The 18,305-nt window shown below is 41.9% G+C and overlaps 2 protein-coding genes across 2 annotated transcripts; one reads left to right on the forward strand and one right to left on the reverse strand.

Moving 5' to 3' along the window:
- Nucleotides 1–2,651: 2,651 nt before the first annotated feature.
- gzf1 (GDNF-inducible zinc finger protein 1) lies at nucleotides 2,652–7,183 on the forward strand. The gene is made up of 8 exons (XM_084377204.1): nucleotides 2,652–2,871; nucleotides 3,430–4,463; nucleotides 4,575–4,758; nucleotides 4,876–5,045; nucleotides 5,252–5,346; nucleotides 5,518–5,685; nucleotides 5,850–6,007; nucleotides 6,202–7,183. Exons 2-8 carry the CDS (start codon nucleotides 3,445–3,447, stop codon nucleotides 6,964–6,966), a joined length of 2,559 nt encoding a protein of 852 aa, XP_084233330.1. The 5' UTR covers nucleotides 2,652–2,871; nucleotides 3,430–3,444; the 3' UTR covers nucleotides 6,967–7,183.
- A 1,570-nt stretch (nucleotides 7,184–8,753) lies between these two features.
- napbb (N-ethylmaleimide-sensitive factor attachment protein, beta b) lies at nucleotides 8,754–16,952 on the reverse strand. The gene is made up of 11 exons (XM_084378407.1): nucleotides 16,740–16,952; nucleotides 15,036–15,115; nucleotides 14,669–14,785; nucleotides 13,846–13,892; nucleotides 13,311–13,388; nucleotides 13,128–13,183; nucleotides 11,893–11,977; nucleotides 11,693–11,797; nucleotides 11,540–11,608; nucleotides 11,386–11,436; nucleotides 8,754–10,035 (listed from the first exon to the last, which is right to left on the reverse strand). The coding sequence occupies exons 1-11, from the start codon at nucleotides 16,838–16,840 to the stop codon at nucleotides 9,934–9,936; spliced, it is 891 nt and encodes a 296-aa protein (XP_084234533.1). The 5' UTR covers nucleotides 16,841–16,952; the 3' UTR covers nucleotides 8,754–9,933.
- Between the last annotated feature and the right edge of the window lie 1,353 nt (nucleotides 16,953–18,305).

An 18,305-nucleotide genomic window follows, 5' to 3' on the forward strand; every position in this document is an offset into this window, starting at 1 on the left:
CCTGCCCAATTTCCTCCTTTATATAAACATGGGTGGAGAGTCACGTCCATTTGCTCAAACAACTAAAACCAACTCCCACAAACTCTCCATGTGTGTCCCAGTGTCAAAGCAGAAACATGCCATTGATAAAAAAAAAAAAAAGTATGGATGTTGCAACACAATAAAGTAAATTCATGAAACATGTTTTCTGTTAACAGAGTTCACTGACTGGAGGGGAAGAGAAAGACCACAGAGTACTGAGTCGGTCTGGTTTGTGATCGGTCTGGCATCAGCTGTGTGGTTAGACGGGCAAGCACAAAGAGAATGCTGCGGTTATTCTTGGACCACCGATGTCCGCACTTCCATGTAATGTTCTGGTGTTTACCATCTCTGGTTCAGTTCATCTGCTGGGATTATGAGTCAGGCCTGTAAAGGAGCTGCAGAGAGGTCCTGCAGGGACACCGTCCTACCCTCACTGCATCCAAATTAAAGTGTTTGTACGACTCCAGCACACAAAACCGAGGCCAACACACAGCCATCACCACCGAACTCCTGAATTCTCCTGTGTTTTTCTACACTGTGTGTGCTCTGTAGCCTCAAATTAAAATCGTCCCTTTGGCTTTGAGTTGCACTTTTTTTTTTTTTTCCCCCCCTCTCACACAGTGCACACATTGTCATGTTGTTTGTGCGCTGCGGAACGTCAGCGCAGATATTTTCGGTTGTGTGGAGGAGTCTACACCATAGCAGAGCAAACACGACGCCAGAATGTTTTGTTTGCTGAGCCCGTCACCTTTCAGCGAACGTTTGCACCTCATCTTCCGCACTGGCAACCCGACGATGTATCTGTGGGAATTTAATTTGTTTGCCGGACAGCCTGGTGCTGCAGCTGGCAACATCTGAATCCTTGACTGCAGTTACATGACAACCACTTTCTTTATCCCCAGCTCAACTGTGCGACCTTTGAATAATTCTGAAAGAAAAGCCCTGGAGTCACTTGAAAAGTCGACCGGTGTCACTGCCGAAAGTAGATTAAAATGGCATGTTTCTGAAATGACTCTTTGACCTTTTGTTATTTCAGTGATGCAACATGTGCTCATCAGTGATGAGATGTGGAAACCTCAAGTGTCTACCAGTCTGACAAAGCATCATGTGACAACATTGAAACCCACAACTTGGGTTTAATATTCACCATATTACCTACAACCTGAAACTGCTAAACTCTAAAATATCATAGTTTGTATGAACAGCATACTTGAAAAAACCTCCCCACTACTGTACAGTAGTCTTCATCTTTGTTAGAAGTTGTACTTATGGCAACATTCAGAGAATTAATTTGCACATTGTAATTCACTTCTTCATTAAACTCTGGGCTTATTTTCATGGTAATACTTGGCACCATATTAATATCTATGCAAATACTTTCAATTCCCACGAGCACACACACACACACACACACAGATCATTACATCTGCAGATGTGGCGTGCCCTTAACATAAACATGAATCAGGAAGAACCTGTTGTATGAAAAGTGTCATCTGTAAATTGGTACTGAGTGTGTGTGTGTGTGTGTGTGTGGCAGTGTAACGTAATAGAAGCCAGATGAACACAGTGTTCCAGGTCAGAGCTGAAGTGAAGTCTGCACAGCTTTGCTCCAGAGCAGCATGAGTCACCGGAACAGAGCAGATTGCTAGCTTGCAGAATTCATTAAGACAAATGTAAGGTATATGGATTTCCTCTGGAAGAAGAAGAAAAAAAAAACCCTTGGCAGCTGCAGAACAGCACCCCAGTGAATCCTCAAGTAGCTTTCCATACACCTTTGGAATGACAGCACTCTTTCAGCAAACCAAAATGATTTATGCTGGCTGGAATGTAAATGAATTAGCCTGAATCCTTCGGTGTGTTGGCCTATCTTGTGTTATCTTTGGAGCCATTCACACACAACTGCAACAGATTATTTCATGGGTACTAAACAGTTATTCTTTAAGCGGCTAGTTTAATACATAGTGAGTGGAATCTACCGTGTAAAACTATCTCCTAGAATGAGAATAAGGCTGTGTGGAAACTGATAATGCTGAAGAAAATGCTAATGTGGCTGTTAAAGGTGCAGACTGAACTGCTCTATAATCCAACACAGGCAGTTTATATGATGTCATGTCTCTCTGTGCAATGGCGCCCCCGTGCGGGGAGGAGGCAGTAATGCACTAACAAACACAGTTCAGTTACTACCAGTGTTTGAGTTACGGTAAACTCATAACTTCACTAAAACACTGTTTAAAATTAAACAATAATGTTGCTTTACTGTCCACTTTAACTACTTATTTTTTTACAAACTAAGTCACACTTAGTTTGCAAGTTATAAAGGAAATGAAGCAGAGTTTAACCTCAGACAGTGAATGCAACACGGTATTTCATTATTTTATACAGGTTTTTTGGGCATATTACTTTAAAATGAAGGTAACTAGCAATACGTAATCTGACGTAACTTGCCCAAAACTGGTTTATATATATTTATAGTGTATATTTTATAAAATGATAGTGGAACTTACAGTGTTTTGGAGAAAAGTGAGGCCAAGCCAAACATATATCAATCGCCAGCTAACAGCTAGCTAAATTAGCTTGACAGTGATGCTACAAACGCCTCAGGGTAACGGTAACATGAACGAGGCGCTATTTTTCCACTTACAGTCAATAAACCTGTTAAACTGACCTAGGAGCAGCAGTTGTCGTCTCCAGTTCCACCGTTTAAACACGGCCGTGAATGCAAAACCGATCCCGAATCAGCCATCTCGACACCGGATGTCGGCGAGTGAAAAGACAAGTGCCGTTTTCTACAGGAAATACCCTCCGCTGTACGGAGCATTTGTGAAGGGCTGCCATTTTAGCGACCTTACGGTAAGAAAACTTGCTCCGTGTTGATGTGTTGTTAGCTGGCTGCCATACGTTCGCCCATTCACTGTGCTCTGTGTGCTGTAGGTTCAACGTATCCTCCATTCAACCTGTTTGTTTTGTGCCAACAGTTGATGTTAGCTAACGTAGCCATCGTGTCTGTGATGCTAGCGTGTTAGCAGTGAACATTACCGAGGCAAAAAGCGCACAAATATAACGCTAGTCAGTCTGTTGTCGTGGCAGAGAGACTTTATACCGGGGGTTGAGGTTTTTCTGATTCACTTTATGTCAGAAGGAGTAGTTATTTTAACAAACTCACCCAAGCATTAGCTTAATATGAGCTACTTACTTCCAAGTAGACGTTATCAGGGTTAGCTTAGGTGCAACGTTCACTGACCTAGAAGTAGCCCCAGTTATGATGATACACAAGAGCCACACACTCAGGATTCTCCAAAATACAGTCTGATCACTGAAGAGAAAGCATGAGTGTGTTCATACATTCAATGAATAACAACTGCTGTAAGCATTAGAAGTCAACATTCCCCCATTTTTGTATTTTTTCAGCAGCACAAATGAATCATGGGGGTCCAAGTAATCCAGCTCACCTCTAAGTCCCACCATGAAAACCTCCTGGCCTCTCTGCAAGAGCTCAGGCTGCAGGGTCAGCTCAGTGATGTCACAGTGCAGGTGGACTACCAGGGAGACATGCAGGAGTTTCAGGCCCACCAGGTGATGCTCGCAGCATCCAGTGGCTACTTCAAGAAGATCCTTCTCTCTCAAGATGCCACCCGAGACAAACTGTCACTCTCAAATATGCCCTCCAACAATTTCTCCAGGTTTTTGGAATTTGTCTACACTGGTAAGGTTGAAGTTGCCAGAGACAAGATTGGTGATGTTCTTCAGGCGGCACAGTTTTTGGACTGTGAGGACCTGGCAGAGGTTTGTGGTAAGGCCATGAGTGCTGGCATCCTACAAAATCCTGCAAAGAAAACATCTGAATCAGAGGTTGTCGATGAAGATGACCTGTATGGTGCCAAGAAAGAAAAAAGGACCAAAGGGAAGAAGCAGCCTAAAAGCTTAGCTCTTAAGAGGCGGCTCTCTCCACAGAGCTCGGAGAAAGAAGTCATCTCAAAGAGATGTAAGGCAAAGAACACTGTAACGGATGAAAAGAGACAAGGGGGAAAGGTGTTAAAACTGAGCCTGGCTGGCCGGAAAGTCCTTCAGCGGCGTTTGGACACTAAAAAAGAGGATATTAACAATGAAAACCAAGTTAGCAATGTAGACACGGATGAGAATGAGGGCAGGACTGAAGCCGAGGCTCCGCCAGAGAGTCAGGAAGAGAAGGGAAACGAGTCATCGATGGAAATGCAGATCTGTGATGCGAATGATTGGGAAGGTGAGGAGGATGAGCAGAGTAATGATGCTGAGGACACCTTTTTGTTATCTCTGGACGACGACGACGAGGAGGAGGAGGAGGACGATGAAGACGGCGAGGGACAGTCCAAGGAGACAATAAAAAGGACATCCAAGGCCCAGTTCCAGTGTAATAAGTGCCAGCGGACCTTCCACTATGAGAGGAGCTACTTAAAGCACATCAGGTAGGAAACATTAGTGGGGTTTAATGTATTGATTGATACCTGCAGTGAGGTCAGCACTTAGCTCCCATGTGTTCTGATATTGCTGTAACCTGTTACTGCTCTCTCGGCCAGCACGTACCATGGAGTGAAAGCAGATGTCATCTATCGCTGCGAGACCTGCCAGCAGACCTTTGCTAACCGCAGCAACCTGAAGATCCACGAGAAGCACGTCCACAGTACTGAGAGGCTCTTCACCTGCGACTCCTGCTCAAAGACCTTCAAACGCAAGAAGGATGTTGTCCGCCATCAAAGACAGGTGAGGATCAATGAAGCCACAGTATTACTGCCATGATGAAATACATGTAACTATGCATGAATAAACATTTCTCGGATGATTTTTCCTGACTCGATAATTTATGCTGCTGTTTCTCAGGTACACGAACGTAACAATCTGCGACACGTCTGTTCCGATTGCGGAAAGTCACTCAGCTCTAAAACCGCCCTGTCGTTGCATGAAAGGACACATACAGGCGCGAAGCCATTCGAGTGCACCGACTGTGGGGCCCGATTTACCCAGAACTCTGCCCTCAAGATGCACCGCAGGTAGGGATCAGTGATGATGATGGCTGCTGAAATGATCCTTTTGTTAGAGTGGCGTATAGATGCTCAAGAAAGGCAGGATTGTGACAGGTTTTAATCCTTAATCCCGCCTCACTGTGACAAATACCTGGATTTTAGCATAACATACTAATAACATATGTATATGTATGAACAGATGAGGGCTAAACTAGTCTGTTTTACTCCTGTAGGACTCACACAGGAGAGAAGCCATTTGCATGTGACGAGTGCGATGCCCGGTTCACCCAGAAGCACATGTTGGCCTATCACAAGCGGTCACACACAGGTGAAAATGAAATAATTTCATAACTCTTCAGATTTCAGACCCCACCCATCCCGTCTCTGATAATAAAGAAAAAAAAAAGGTTTTATAAAGTGGGCCTTGAAAATGAGGCTATCTACACATACCAGACCAAAAGTGACAATGTTGTTCTTTTGCTGTTTAATCCTCTGTTAGGAGAAAAACCCTTCATGTGTGAAGCGTGTGGGAAGAGCTTTGCATCTAAAGAATACCTGAGACACCACTCAAACATCCACACTGGGTCCAGACCATACAAGTGCGAACAATGTGGCCGAGGCTTCGCTCAGAGGAATTCCCTCCACCAGCATTTAAAAATACACACAGGTAATTCAACAAAGCATTGACGTATGTGCTTTCACTAATTCAGAGGTTTTATCTACTTTTACAGCTGAGGAACCACTTTTCGCTCTTCTGTTCTCCTCTATTCGTGTCTAAATCGTACTTGGGTGTTATCCAGCGCTTCATTGTTTCCTCCCTGTGATTGTTAGGTGAGCGTCCGTACAGCTGTAAAGACTGTGACAAGCAGTTCACCCAGCTCAACGCACTCCAGAGGCACCAGCGCATCCACACAGGGGAGAAACCCTACATGTGTGGCCTCTGTAGACGCACCTTCACAGACAAGTCCACCCTTCGTAGGCACACTATGGTGAGCAGTGCTTATATGACTGTAGTGACAATATCAGACAGGGTACTTTCAACTGCATGGATACACTGTTGAGTTACAATATAGACTTTTGTACAATAACTACTTATGCATGTTTATCACCAGATAAGTTGTGTTTAATGTCCTTTGACACATCACACTGCTGTGGAAATAACATGAGCTCTTCTCGCATTCAGATTCATGACTCAGACGCTCCCTGGAAAACCTATCTTGTGGTGCTGGAGGGAAATGTGGAGGACAAGAAACCCAAAACCCCCACTAAGGGAAAAACCGAAAAAACAGGAGCAGGAGAGAAAAAGAGTACCACGAGGAAAAGTGGTGGTGGTGGTGCTGCTGCTGCTGGTACTGGTGCTGCTGGCAGTCCTGCTAAAATCCAAAGTGACTCCATTGTGGTGCCAACTGAGCCAGTCACCATCCCCTCTGAATGGACCACTCATGGAGCCATTGCTCTGGTCAGCCACGGCTCCCTTGGAGGGATTACTGTCATCCACACTGAGATGCCACCTGGTACCCAGATCCAGCCCATTGTAACCACTGACAGCACAGGGGCCAGTGTCATTTCCATAGACGGATCAGCCATCCCATTCTCTATACCAGTGTCCATGGCTCAGCCTATCCCCTTGTCCTCTGAAGCGTCCACCATCTCTCTGTCTGTACCCACTCTCTCAGTTCCTGTTTGTGACGGCACGCTGGCGTCGGTCTCAGTGATCCCAACTGTTTCTACGTCATCCGTCCTGGAAGCTGCCGCCTCACAGACCATTTTGGCTCCAGTCTCGGAGACTAAAGCCACTTCAGAGACGGAGATTTTGCAGCCTGATATTAAGACTGTGATTGTTGGCGATGAGGTTTGTAGAAAAGAACAAACGGCTGCTGGACAGCAGAGAACAGAAGACGACCCATTTGCTGAATCTGAAGGGGCTCCAGCTCCAGGCGCCGTGTAATAAAATGCATGTGAACAAATCATTTCTTCTGCGTGTAGGAAATTTAAAATCAGTTATTTTATTCTGGCATTAGCAGTGTCTCAATGTGTTCTGACCATGTGGTGTTTCATCATTATTATGATCTTAAGTCCAGTGTTTCATTAACAGACTTGGATGTGATGATCAGTGTTTGTCACTTTTGAAATGTCATGGTATTTATTAAAAAATTCCTAACAAATTGCTTTAGTCACATGTTTTAGAGCCATAAACAAGGCATTAGTGAGATTAGTGTATATCTAATTAATTAAATAATAATGTAAATGTCTTGAAAAGGGCAAATTGCAGCACGTTATATTGAATACAAATATAATGAGTGTGACTGTTAAGTTTTTACATATAATGCCAAAAATAACATCAGGATTGGTACCTTTTACCACATTAATAAATATCAGCCATCTGTTCCACATACATCACACAGTATTCTGGAGGAGCTACAACTATACTGCTCTGCAGGATGGTCTGGGGGGCCTTGGCAGGAGTCACTGGCAGCTGCAGAACAGCTTCCCAGTAAATCCTCCAGTAGCTTTCCATTCACCTCTGTAATGGCAGCATATTTTTTGCAAACCGCGTCTAATGATTTACGATGAGCAGAATGTAAATGCAGTAGCTTAAATCCTTCAAAACTCTGGCACTCGCTTTGGAGCTGTTTCCACACCACAGATGTGTTTCAAACGGTATGTTATGTTCAGCAGGTACTTGCATGAAATCACTTAATAAGGCTGCTTCTCATCATAAAACTTGTAGTTCTGAATGTTTGTCGCAGGGAAAAATAATTAGGCTGTTTAAATGTATTATGGCTCGTAAAAACAAAATGTTGCCATCAAAACAATATCGCAAATTCAGTCAGTTGCTAATAGGTTGGCTGACTACATTATGAGTGGTATGTGTGAATGAGAAAGCATACTAAACAATGTAGACAGTGGTATCACTGTTGTGTAAAGGCCTAACACAGTAATGTCAAGAGTAGGTTACTATACACTGTAACAGATGACTAATAAAGTCAATTTATTTTATTATTATTAGTCATCACCCCAAAAGGCTCCACCAATCAAATGGTCATGTTTGAGTATCAGGTTACAGTCTGAAAGGGCAACAGGAAGAATGACACACAACAGGAATGGAAAAGACAGATAAAGGTATATAAATGAATGTGACTGTATATCAGTTCTTAGTATTCAGTAGTCTTGTGAATACAACTCACAAAATTCTATCTACAATGGATTTAAATGGTGTAAAAACAAACATGATGAAAACAAAAGTTCAGCAAGCCTACTTTGCTACCAATTTTTATTAATTAATCAATTTGATGGGCTTAGGAACATTAATCATCATTTAGAAAATGACTAAAATTATCAACAGTCTGACATCTATGCATTGTGTTGCAGAGATATCTAATGAAGTTAGCATGCTAACTAGTTAGCCAGGGGACTGAAAACCTGTTTTCTACCAGCTACAGTCATGGATGTACAGCACACATTTAGCAGTAACTGGTGACATGCTGCCCCCTATTTGTTCAAAGTATAAATTCAACAGGTGGCTAAATCTTAGATAGTACACCTTAATGTAGGTAGGATTTCTTCACTGGATACATGAACAGTACTGGAATATTCCCCTTTGGAGGTGTTAATATAATTAATGTACTACCTAGAAGCTTGTCTTATCATGAAAATGTAGGATTATGGACCAAAAAGATGATTTAACGGCAGTTGGAAGAACATTAACTAAGGTCAATGGCAGGACGGCACAGCTGGGATATAATATCTTTATTATTGTCCATTCGCACAAGCATACAGATCATATCCAAGGTCCATTGTCATTCCACCTGGAAGAAGCTGGATACGCAGGGCGACTGACCCTTTTGTAAAAACTTTGGTCTGGCTCACACTAGTGAATGTAACACAACACTGAACTATACACAATGACATGCTTAGCGACTGGCCATTAGGAAGGCGCACTGCGGCAGTTAACCTTCGATGATGGAGTTCACATCACGACACGGTACGAGATGAGTGACTAATGATGCACATTACCCTCAAAGATTACATCCCTGGAAATAAGGAGTAAGGGTTTCCATCTCAGTGCTTTTGATTCAAAAATACATTTTCCACAGGCAAACTATAAATCACAGCTTACAGATTCAAACATCCAAAGTATTATTACATCAACGAATCCTAAAGCAACAGATACTCCTACTAAAGTAAAGTAAGAATGAATGTGTATGTCTGCGATTAGATGGAAATGTTTAACAGTCTACACTTGTTTGTGCATATCATTGCCCTTCTTCAAGAAGAGTCTCTCCCCGTTGGTGATAAAAATGGAAACAAAATCACTTTTTTTGTTGCTCTAATAACTTTAGTTTTCAGAACAATAATGACACTGATCTGTTCCCTTCTCTTCTACTCCAACAGATAAAAAAAAATTAAGATAATGGAACATTCTTGAAATCCATACACGCCATGAACATCGTATGTACAAGAAACCGAAACATTTAAATAATCTGTTTAAGTAATTAATAATAAACTGGATAAAAAAACAAGCCGCAAATGACTAGGAACAATAATTGTACAAAACATGCAGTGCTTGTCGTCAATACTAACATCAGTTTCAATACAATATACCGCTCTGAAATCCCTCCAGGACAGATTTCAGCTGAAAAGGTATGCAGCAATCCTCTAGACAGAGGTGAGGGCGAGAGCATTTACATTCTGACTAGATCCAGATAGGCTCGTAAGGAAAGCAAAGATAGTACTCTGACAGTGTAGCAGTGAGCAGTGGAATATTCAAAATCGTCAGCGGACACTCATCTCCGGATGCTATACACAGTGAGAGGAGTGAAAGAGAGTGTGTGTGTGCGAGTGTCTGTGTGTGTGAAAGCATGCGTGATGGATTTGTCCCTCTGTGCTGCACTTCCAGCCCTTTGGGTTTCTTTCATTTCAGATCCCCTTCATCACCCTGGATGGTCTTTTTGATGCGCAGCAGGAGGGTTGTGTGCCACTGGTCCAGGCGTGAGATCGAGTCGAACTCTTTTACCTGCAGGCGGGCAAAGGAACAAGGAGATATGCTTTTTTATCCCCCGAAATTACAGTTGGAAGGTTCTGCTCACTTATTTTAAGTTGTTACACATTACTGGTTATTTCCAGAGGACATTGCACAACATACAGTTCAGTGAAGGGTAATGCTTTGATTCCTGATCTCACAAGACCTGATGTGCAACTCAACATGGCGGCGACCTTCTGAAATAACAACTCTTCCTTCTTTAAACACTCACCACTGATAAACGTGAAGAACTGGGACATTTAATTGACAAGCGCTTCAAGCTGAAATCTAAAAAGGGATCAACAACAAGCTCTACTCTTTCTGCCTAATGCCTTTGTTCACCCGAATCATTGACAGACTCACCTACCCAGACGGGAACTTTTTAGCTGCTTCCCTGAGGTTAGTGATACACATCGTAAACTGTCGGCTCTGGGATAAGGGATTTCCCTTCTTGAGCTGTTTACACAAAGACAACACAGCTCCGAGTTCAACATCCGCACTCTTACCGCAGAGAAAAAATGTTAAAAAACCTCCAAAACATCCAATCTGTCATTGTTTAGTAAGCGATTGTCACCAGAGACAACAAACAAATTAAAAGAAACCATACTAGATCTGCAGAGCGTGATCTATGTGAGATGATCTCATTTCCCACCATCACACCACTCTTCCTCTGATCCTGAAGCCATTCAGAAAAATGTCCTAACCACTCCACTCAAGATCATCTGACAAAATAAACAAAATCACTTTCCATCCTGTCCACCATCTGGCGGCTGTAACAAAGAACCACAAACAACCCAACCTATAATCACCAAATTTGAACAATATAAGCACAAAGAACTGGGAAGGAACTGAGAGGAACCAATTTTGGCATCAACAGGCAGTTTTCTCTGGGAAGTAGTTCTTGAAATATAGAAGAAAGCTATCATCTCAGAATATAAACTCTTCCACGACAATGAACCAACACCTTTGCTGTACAAAAGCAACTGTGCACCCACTCATAAGATAGAAAGACACACCAGTCTCCGTGTGCTCCTAATCATTTCTCCAAACCTCTGACATAAAAATTGCAATGAGCACATCATGCTGTAAAAGAAAACTCTTTCCTCTTCACTGACTTTGAGTTAACTTTGAAAAATCTTTCAGGAGCTCAGCTAAATTTCAGTTATGCACTCCAGTCTGTACCAGCACCACACAAACAGACAGTCCTGAGAGACTGAATGGGTACCTGAGATCCAGCCTTCAACTTCCTTGAACACACGAGGGACCCAACAAAACTACAAGGGCTGAAGCAGCGGGGCTCCTGTTTTAAAGCCTGAAAACCTTCTCAGGGTATACAAGACTTACTGCGTCTGTGAAAGCCTCGCTGTTCTGTTCCTCATGAGCCTCAAGAAGTTTCTGTTGAGACAAAAAAAAAAAGTGGGTTACTCATAGAAACTGAATAAATTAAAGGGGAAAAGTAAGCCATCAAGACTCCTCAGAGTTCTTCACATCGAGTTACCTTCAACAGCTTGCATTCTCGAGAGTCTGAGAAAGCTGGGAACATCTCCTCATATTTTTCAACTGCGATCTGTGGAGAGACAACATGTTAAAAATTCTACCACCATTCCCACGTCCCAAATCCTGGGACTGAACCACAAAGGTATACACTCGCCTTAGCGTTGAGCTCGTCGACAATGAAGTGACAGAGGGAGGCTTTGAAGAAGTACTCTTTGGCGCTGTATTTCAGCAAGGGGTTGTCCATCGTGTTGGCTCCAACCTAGATGAATCATACAAAATGTATTAGATATGTCCAGATCAGTGTTGATAGAGGAAGGGTAAGCATGGACGCACCACATACAGGTAAGTACACACCTGCTCATAGATCTCGATAGCCTTCTGGTACTGCTCCAACTGAGCACAGTAAGCCCCCACCTTCAGCAGACACTTGTTGGCAGAACTAAGGAAACAACAACACATTTAGTATAACAAACTAGAAGAGCTACATATTTGGAGTATGTGATATCCATTATTCAAAAGTTTGGAATATGCGGTTCACTTAAATGTGACGCTAAAAAATGAAATGGTGAATCAAGAATGGAGCAGAGCTCGGAGCACAGCAGATGTTTAGACTTATCATAGTAGGAAAAGCAAAGGGTGAAGCTAACAGCATTAACAATGGCTCTGTTTTATGTAGGAGTCCCGGTGAGTCATGATGGTGTGACCAGGATCCTGAAACTGAGGCAGCCACTGGAAATTTAAATCAGCCATCATTGACTTTATTAGTTACTTCTGGGCTTTTCCTTCTGTGACGTGTCAAAACATGTCTTCTGTGAAAATGGACCTATTGTTCAGAGTACAACTCTTGATTCATACTGAGAGTTTGCACAGCTTTTTAAGAGTACATTTCAAACACTTTAAAAGGTACCTTATCCAGACATATATAAAATTAAGCATCTTTTGTCAGGACATGCATATGACTTAACCTGCATATTAGTTTCTTAGCTGAACGCACAAGACAGAGATAACTACGACAAGTTTATTTTGAAATAAATGCAAATGTATGTCTTCATTCTGACTTTCTCTAACATTAAAAAAAAAGGATGACTACTTTTAAAATGTGGCAAACTCTTAGCTACCATGAAAGACAAGGTCCCTGAAATCAATTCAATAGCCTGGTAAATGTTGCCTTGCTAATCAAAGCAGCAAACTCATGTAATTATGCAGACGGGCCCGTTTCCACTGCGGATATTTTGACATGTCATAGCAGGGAAACGCAGGTGTAATTAATAACGATAATGAGTGCAATCCATGTTGTCAGTTCTGGGGCCCAGGTGTTCTGCATGCTGGCTCATGTGCATACGCTTATTAGTGACAGCTGTGCTTTCCTTGTTATGAAGAGTCTCTCTGAACAAGAGCATTTCTGATTGTGTATTGTAAGAGCCATGTGAGGTTGGAATAGAAGCTCTCCAGCATTGCTGTCAAGTGTTAACATGAAAAGAATTATCTAAAAAGAAAAACTGAAATCACTGCAAGAGGAAGATCATAGAGCTGAAAAAGACTGATAACAGAGTATTTTCAGATAGTAAAAGAAACAGTAAGCACAGTACCTGTTGGATTCTTCTCCTTTGTAGTAGTCTGCTGCTTGTTCATAATGTGCAATAGCCTTTACAAGAGAAAAGCAACAAATACGGTTTTGTGCAACTCAAACAAATATGCCCTATAGTGTTCGAATTTATAATCATTATTAGTGGTGTTAGCAGACTGTGTAAGCTCTGATCGTGTAATTTTACCTTTTCGATATCCACCAGCTCAGACTCGTAGATCTCTGCGATACCGATGTGGTGTTTGGCTGCGATGGTGAATCTTCCCTGGAGGAGGAGGAGGAGGAGAAATCATTACTAACTGGATCCATCCACAGACGCCTCTCAAGTCAATGAAAGTGCTGTGCTACATCGTCAGTGCAGATAGGCGAGGTCACATTGTTGCCTGTGGCTTCACGTCTACAAGGTTTAAGCTTTTGAAAAATAATCCTCGCCACAAGGAAATAACAAATAGGCTAATTTGATAAAGGGCTCAGCATTAAAAAAACACACTTGTGGGCTAGGACTATGTTGATATGAGCCCCCCAAAAAATCTGGGTGAGTCTACTACATTAATATGTATCAAGATTTTCCATTCATCTAGATGATGTGATATCCAGAACTAATACTGTAGGTCAGAGGAAGTCACAACAAACACTTCTCCGCCATAAACATGAAATATGATATGGCCAAATGAGCTGTTGTGGATCTGAACATAGATGGACACTTTCTATGCTCATCTTACCATGTCTGTGTATATATCGACGGCGGCATTTAAACACTTGATTGCCTCTTTTGGCAGCATGAAGGAAAGAGGATGGGAAAGTTAGACATGTTAGTTCAGATCTAACAGAACCTCATTCTGCATCAGTCTACATGCTGAGTTATTTCAACAAGGTGAAAAATTCAAATCGTATGTTGCATGCAGTCCGGTGTTAGTACGAGCAGTAAAATACAACACGAAATAACAAACAAGCAAGACTCTCCTCTTCTTTCTACAAAACAAACACATCAGCGAGCTACCATCCCCCAGACCCATGTCGAAAATCTATATTTAGGAGAATATTAAATGAACCACAGAAAGGACAAAGAGCACTATAAATCAACTAAGGGTAAATGCCATGCAATTCAAGGGCAATAACTATAGCACAGTACTACACTACACTACACTACAACTCTTAAACTACAGGCTCAGAGAGGTAGAGACTCAGTAGTAAACTGCCCTGATTTTCTGCCAAAAATAATTTGTTTTTGTTATCAAGAATAGTACTCCAGTATAAATATCTAAGTTGACTTATCTCTAGAGGCTTGACTAATTTCCTGTAAGAGGACATGTCCCGTGTGCATTTCCACACAGCTAGATGTGGAAGTCAACTTTCCTACAAACAGTGTTCATGAATACATCGTGGAATATGATAAATGAAAACAATAACGCTCCTCTGAGTGCTACTGTGAAGTCAACAGTACAAATATTGAGTTGAGAAAGAGGAAATAACAATTCAGGCACTATGCTGTGAGATATGGTTTGAGATTAGGTTTCAACCTAATTAGTGACCACACAGTCTTACCATTAGGGTCAGACTTCTTGTAGGCATTTCCTGCATCGATGAAACTGGTGGCGCAGTCATGTTTGTTCTGCAGTTGCATATGGAGACGTGCGGCCTTGCAAAATGCACTTCCAGCAGCTGAAGACAGACGGGGGATAATAGAAGCACAGAAACTTTTATACACACACATCCTCTACACTTTGCATTTAGCTTACACTCTGATTTATGCACATAATTCCACCCGTTTTTACTCGTGGCACCTTCACAAGTGCTGCGCTGTGCAATTATAGTGCCAAAAAAAAAAAAATCAACCACATAATCCTACAGCTTCTCAAGCGTGTTGAAATTGATAGGTTTGTTATCTTTAGTAGAAAAGAGCTTATCGCACCGCTCCAGTTCTTGGCCATCTTGAACATGTTGGCAGCTCTGCAGTACATCTCACATGCTTCCTCCACTTTGTGATGTCCTCTAGACAAAGAAAGGAAACAAAAAGAAAACAGATGCACACAAATTAATATATTTTCATACAGGCTCCATGACAAAAATCACAAGTCTGACCTACGTATTGAAGTTCTATCAAATAAATTATACCTAAATGGCACTACAGGATGATAGACTGTATAAAGTGCCAAGATGTTGGTTGATGAAGGTTCTCAGTCCTCCAGTTTTTCCAGTTTTGCATTTCTCAGGGAGATGACATGCTGGACTGGCTTATATAAATCCCTCTACACGGGCACTATAGATCTCCCTCCCTCAATGACAAGAAGTGGACCCCTGGGAGCTCCCTGGAGTTGTAATAATACTCTGGCCATTCAATCATGGCAGAGGATTACATCACGGCTCGGTCAGCCACAGAGTTCCTAGCATAAAGCCTGCCAAGAGTTATCACGTGCAAGAACTGCCGACTCGTAACATCTGGGGGTCACCTCGGACAGAGCTGTGGGAAAAAAGACTGAGTCACTGTGACTGCCGGTGGCATTATGTATTTTGGGCCTATTCAAACACCCTTCAATGCTCTTACCCTAACACAACTTTCTGTCCAGCTTTAATTATTATATTGTTCTGTATTATGTGGTTATTGTATTGTTTCAGTTTCCGAAAGGCAGCGACTGTTAAAAAAAAAACCCAATGTGGGGGCAATATAAGATAAAGCCTGTAAATAGAAATGCTCGTGTTTTACTGCATATGTAGCCTTGTGAAATACAATAATGCATTTTAATCGTGAAACTAGGGTCAAACTGTAATCGTACCATCATAATCTATAACCGTTGCATCCCTAGTCTGTATTACATACCATGTAATCAGGGTATAGAGTCAATAAATATCTGAAATCTTAATTTGAAAGGAACTGAGGCTGAGTGTGCCTACTAAAACCTCCAGCAAGAATCCTAGCATAGAGGTTTCCCTCCTCCTTCATCCTCTCAGAGACCTCTGGTCTATGTGTTTCGGGGATTAACTCTGGTGTTGATGAAAGTTACCATGATTATTGAGCTATGTTATGAACACTCCTGGGTCGAAAGCAATAATGTCGTGGTCATTGCCCTGGGGATTATGACGTTATGTCTGAGGAGAGTGTGTTTGGGGTTTCACTCTGAGAAGGGTGCTTTTCACACAAACTGGTCTTTCTTGAGTGTAGAAATAAATTCCTGGAGATTCAATGAGATGCAAGCGTAAATAAATCAACTGTTCAGACAATATAACAACACATATTTACATACACGTCACCCTGGATAAGGCGGAGACTTGGTGGAAACAGAATAAGTAGACAGACAATGCAGATATCTTCTAAGTTAAAGCTAAATACAATCTACTGCGTAGCTCTCAAGCTAATGCTAGGAGAGAGTCGTGATCTGCTGGCTTGTTTACAATGATAATGACAGCTAACTTAGCTAACTGATACACAGGAATGAATACACTGAATGTCACGTGTCGTCTCCCTCTGGTTTAACGGCTAACTAAACTTATTTAATGTCCTGCTAGTTCGCGTTAATAACATACTGAATGGTCTACATAGAAACAGGCTGCGTGCCAACTTTGCTGCCGACAGTTAACGCTTGCTAGCTGTTTGTTCTTTGGTGCAATGCTGTCTTACCCTCCAAACATCCCTCCCAAAAAGGAGCCAGAGGACTTGACTTTTTTGTCAGCGTCGGCCATTAGCTGAATGGCTTCCTTCTCTTTCCCGGAGTTGTCCATTGTTGCGCTTTATGTTTGAGGGAAATTCAAAGTAAGGCAGAAAATACCCGCAGAGGATTCCGCTGTGTACAGTGAGGATTACTGTCGATGGGTTTATTTAACGTGGGCGTGCACCAGTTAGTGGCTTAGGCGAGCCCCGTGGCATCGCGGGAGTTTGAGTTCTTTAGGTGGCAGGCGCGGTCGGCTTCGAAGCAAAAGAAACTACAACTCCCAGTGAGACACGAAGCTATTTTTATACGCCGTGTTACGTAATATCTGATGGCGACTCGCGAACATATATTTATATTTTCATTTATTTTCTGACATTTGATTTTACATGATGGAATCACGTTTTATTTTCGCTTCTCCATAAAGATTAAAAAAACAATTTAATCATGTCTTTAAAATCCCACAGAAGCTAAATAGTCCGTGAACTTTGTTTGTTTGTACAGCAGAGGGCGGTAAAACACTGACGTTACAACTGACCCGGAAGTCTCTTCTAGGGGCCCAGTTCCTTCATTTTGAGGCCAGACTTTTCCTCCGTTATGTATATAAAAAAGAGTTGAGCCAGCTTTTAGGTCGAAACCAAACGTAAGTAAATTGCACAGTTGCGCAAAAGTTGTTTAAAATCTTTTTTAAACACAGTTTTTCATTGTAAACACTTTAACTAGTCTCAGCAGGGGGAGCACAGGTGTCAGTTAATACATTTTTGAGGAATTTTGTAGTTTCAGTATTTCCATTTTCTGAACTTAATTCACATTTCAAAAGAAAATATTCCACTTATCTCAGTCAATTACATGATTATGTTTAAAGGTTATCTTCACAATTATGTACAAATCATCAAGTCATCAAATATGATACACGTTGAAGACTAAGAAAGCCCCATCTCGAATTGCTTACAACATTAAACTGTGCTGACACGTTAATGCATTAGTAATAATTATACAACAGCGTGATTAATAAAACAGCCAGTTCTTGAAGGGGAACATTTGCTTTTGATGCTCTTAAAGGTGCAATATGTAAGAACTGGCCAGGTAACCAGGTAAGCCGCTAACTGCTGCCAACTGTAGCTGACATTAGCTAACTAGCTCACTTAGCCGTGCAGCTAGCATTCAAGCTCGGAGCTTAGAGCACCAGAGAAGTGTTGGTGTTTACACCGCCAGCACAGGAGTGTTGGACCCAGGCAGGCTGGGACTAGCTGGTTGGTTACACCTTTGCTATTCTTGCTTTGACAAGTCAAAATGTCTGCTGTGAAAACATCTTAATCCTGGCACGTGCACACATGCACACCTAATAAGAAAGCTTCCATGTTAATGTTCTTAGTTACACCTGGCCTTTTATGCTGTAACATGTAATTGTATGCAATGAAAAGGTGCATCCCTCCTAACTTAAATCAGACATGGTCTCCAAATAGGGAGAGAGACCTTTAAACTAATCAAAGATGTATAAACAGTTGTGTAGTATGAACTTCATTATCTGTAATTTT

Source organism: Pagrus pagrus (assembly GCF_965226575.1).
Source record: "Pagrus pagrus genome assembly, chromosome: 16".
Classification (NCBI taxonomy): Eukaryota; Metazoa; Chordata; class Actinopteri; order Spariformes; family Sparidae; genus Pagrus; species Pagrus pagrus.

Excerpts from the sequence above, each read along its gene's own strand:
- gzf1 (XM_084377204.1), top strand. The coding sequence starts at position 3,445 with ATGGGGGTCCAAGTAATCCAGCTCACCTCTAAGTCCCACCATGAAAAC. Across the intron at positions 5,686-5,849 it reads GCATTTAAAAATACACACAG|GTGAGCGTCCGTACAGCTGT; the intron begins GTAATTCAACAA and ends TGTGATTGTTAG. Across the intron at positions 6,008-6,201 it reads CCCTTCGTAGGCACACTATG|ATTCATGACTCAGACGCTCC; the intron begins GTGAGCAGTGCT and ends TCTCGCATTCAG.
- napbb (XM_084378407.1), bottom strand. The coding sequence starts at position 16,840 with ATGGACAACTCCGGGAAAGAGAAGGAAGCCATTCAGCTAATGGCCGAC. Across the intron at positions 13,184-13,310 it reads AGCTGGTGGATATCGAAAAG|GCTATTGCACATTATGAACA; the intron begins GTAAAATTACAC and ends TCTCTTGTAAAG. Across the intron at positions 11,798-11,892 it reads CTATCGAGATCTATGAGCAG|GTTGGAGCCAACACGATGGA; the intron begins GTGTGTACTTAC and ends TGATTCATCTAG.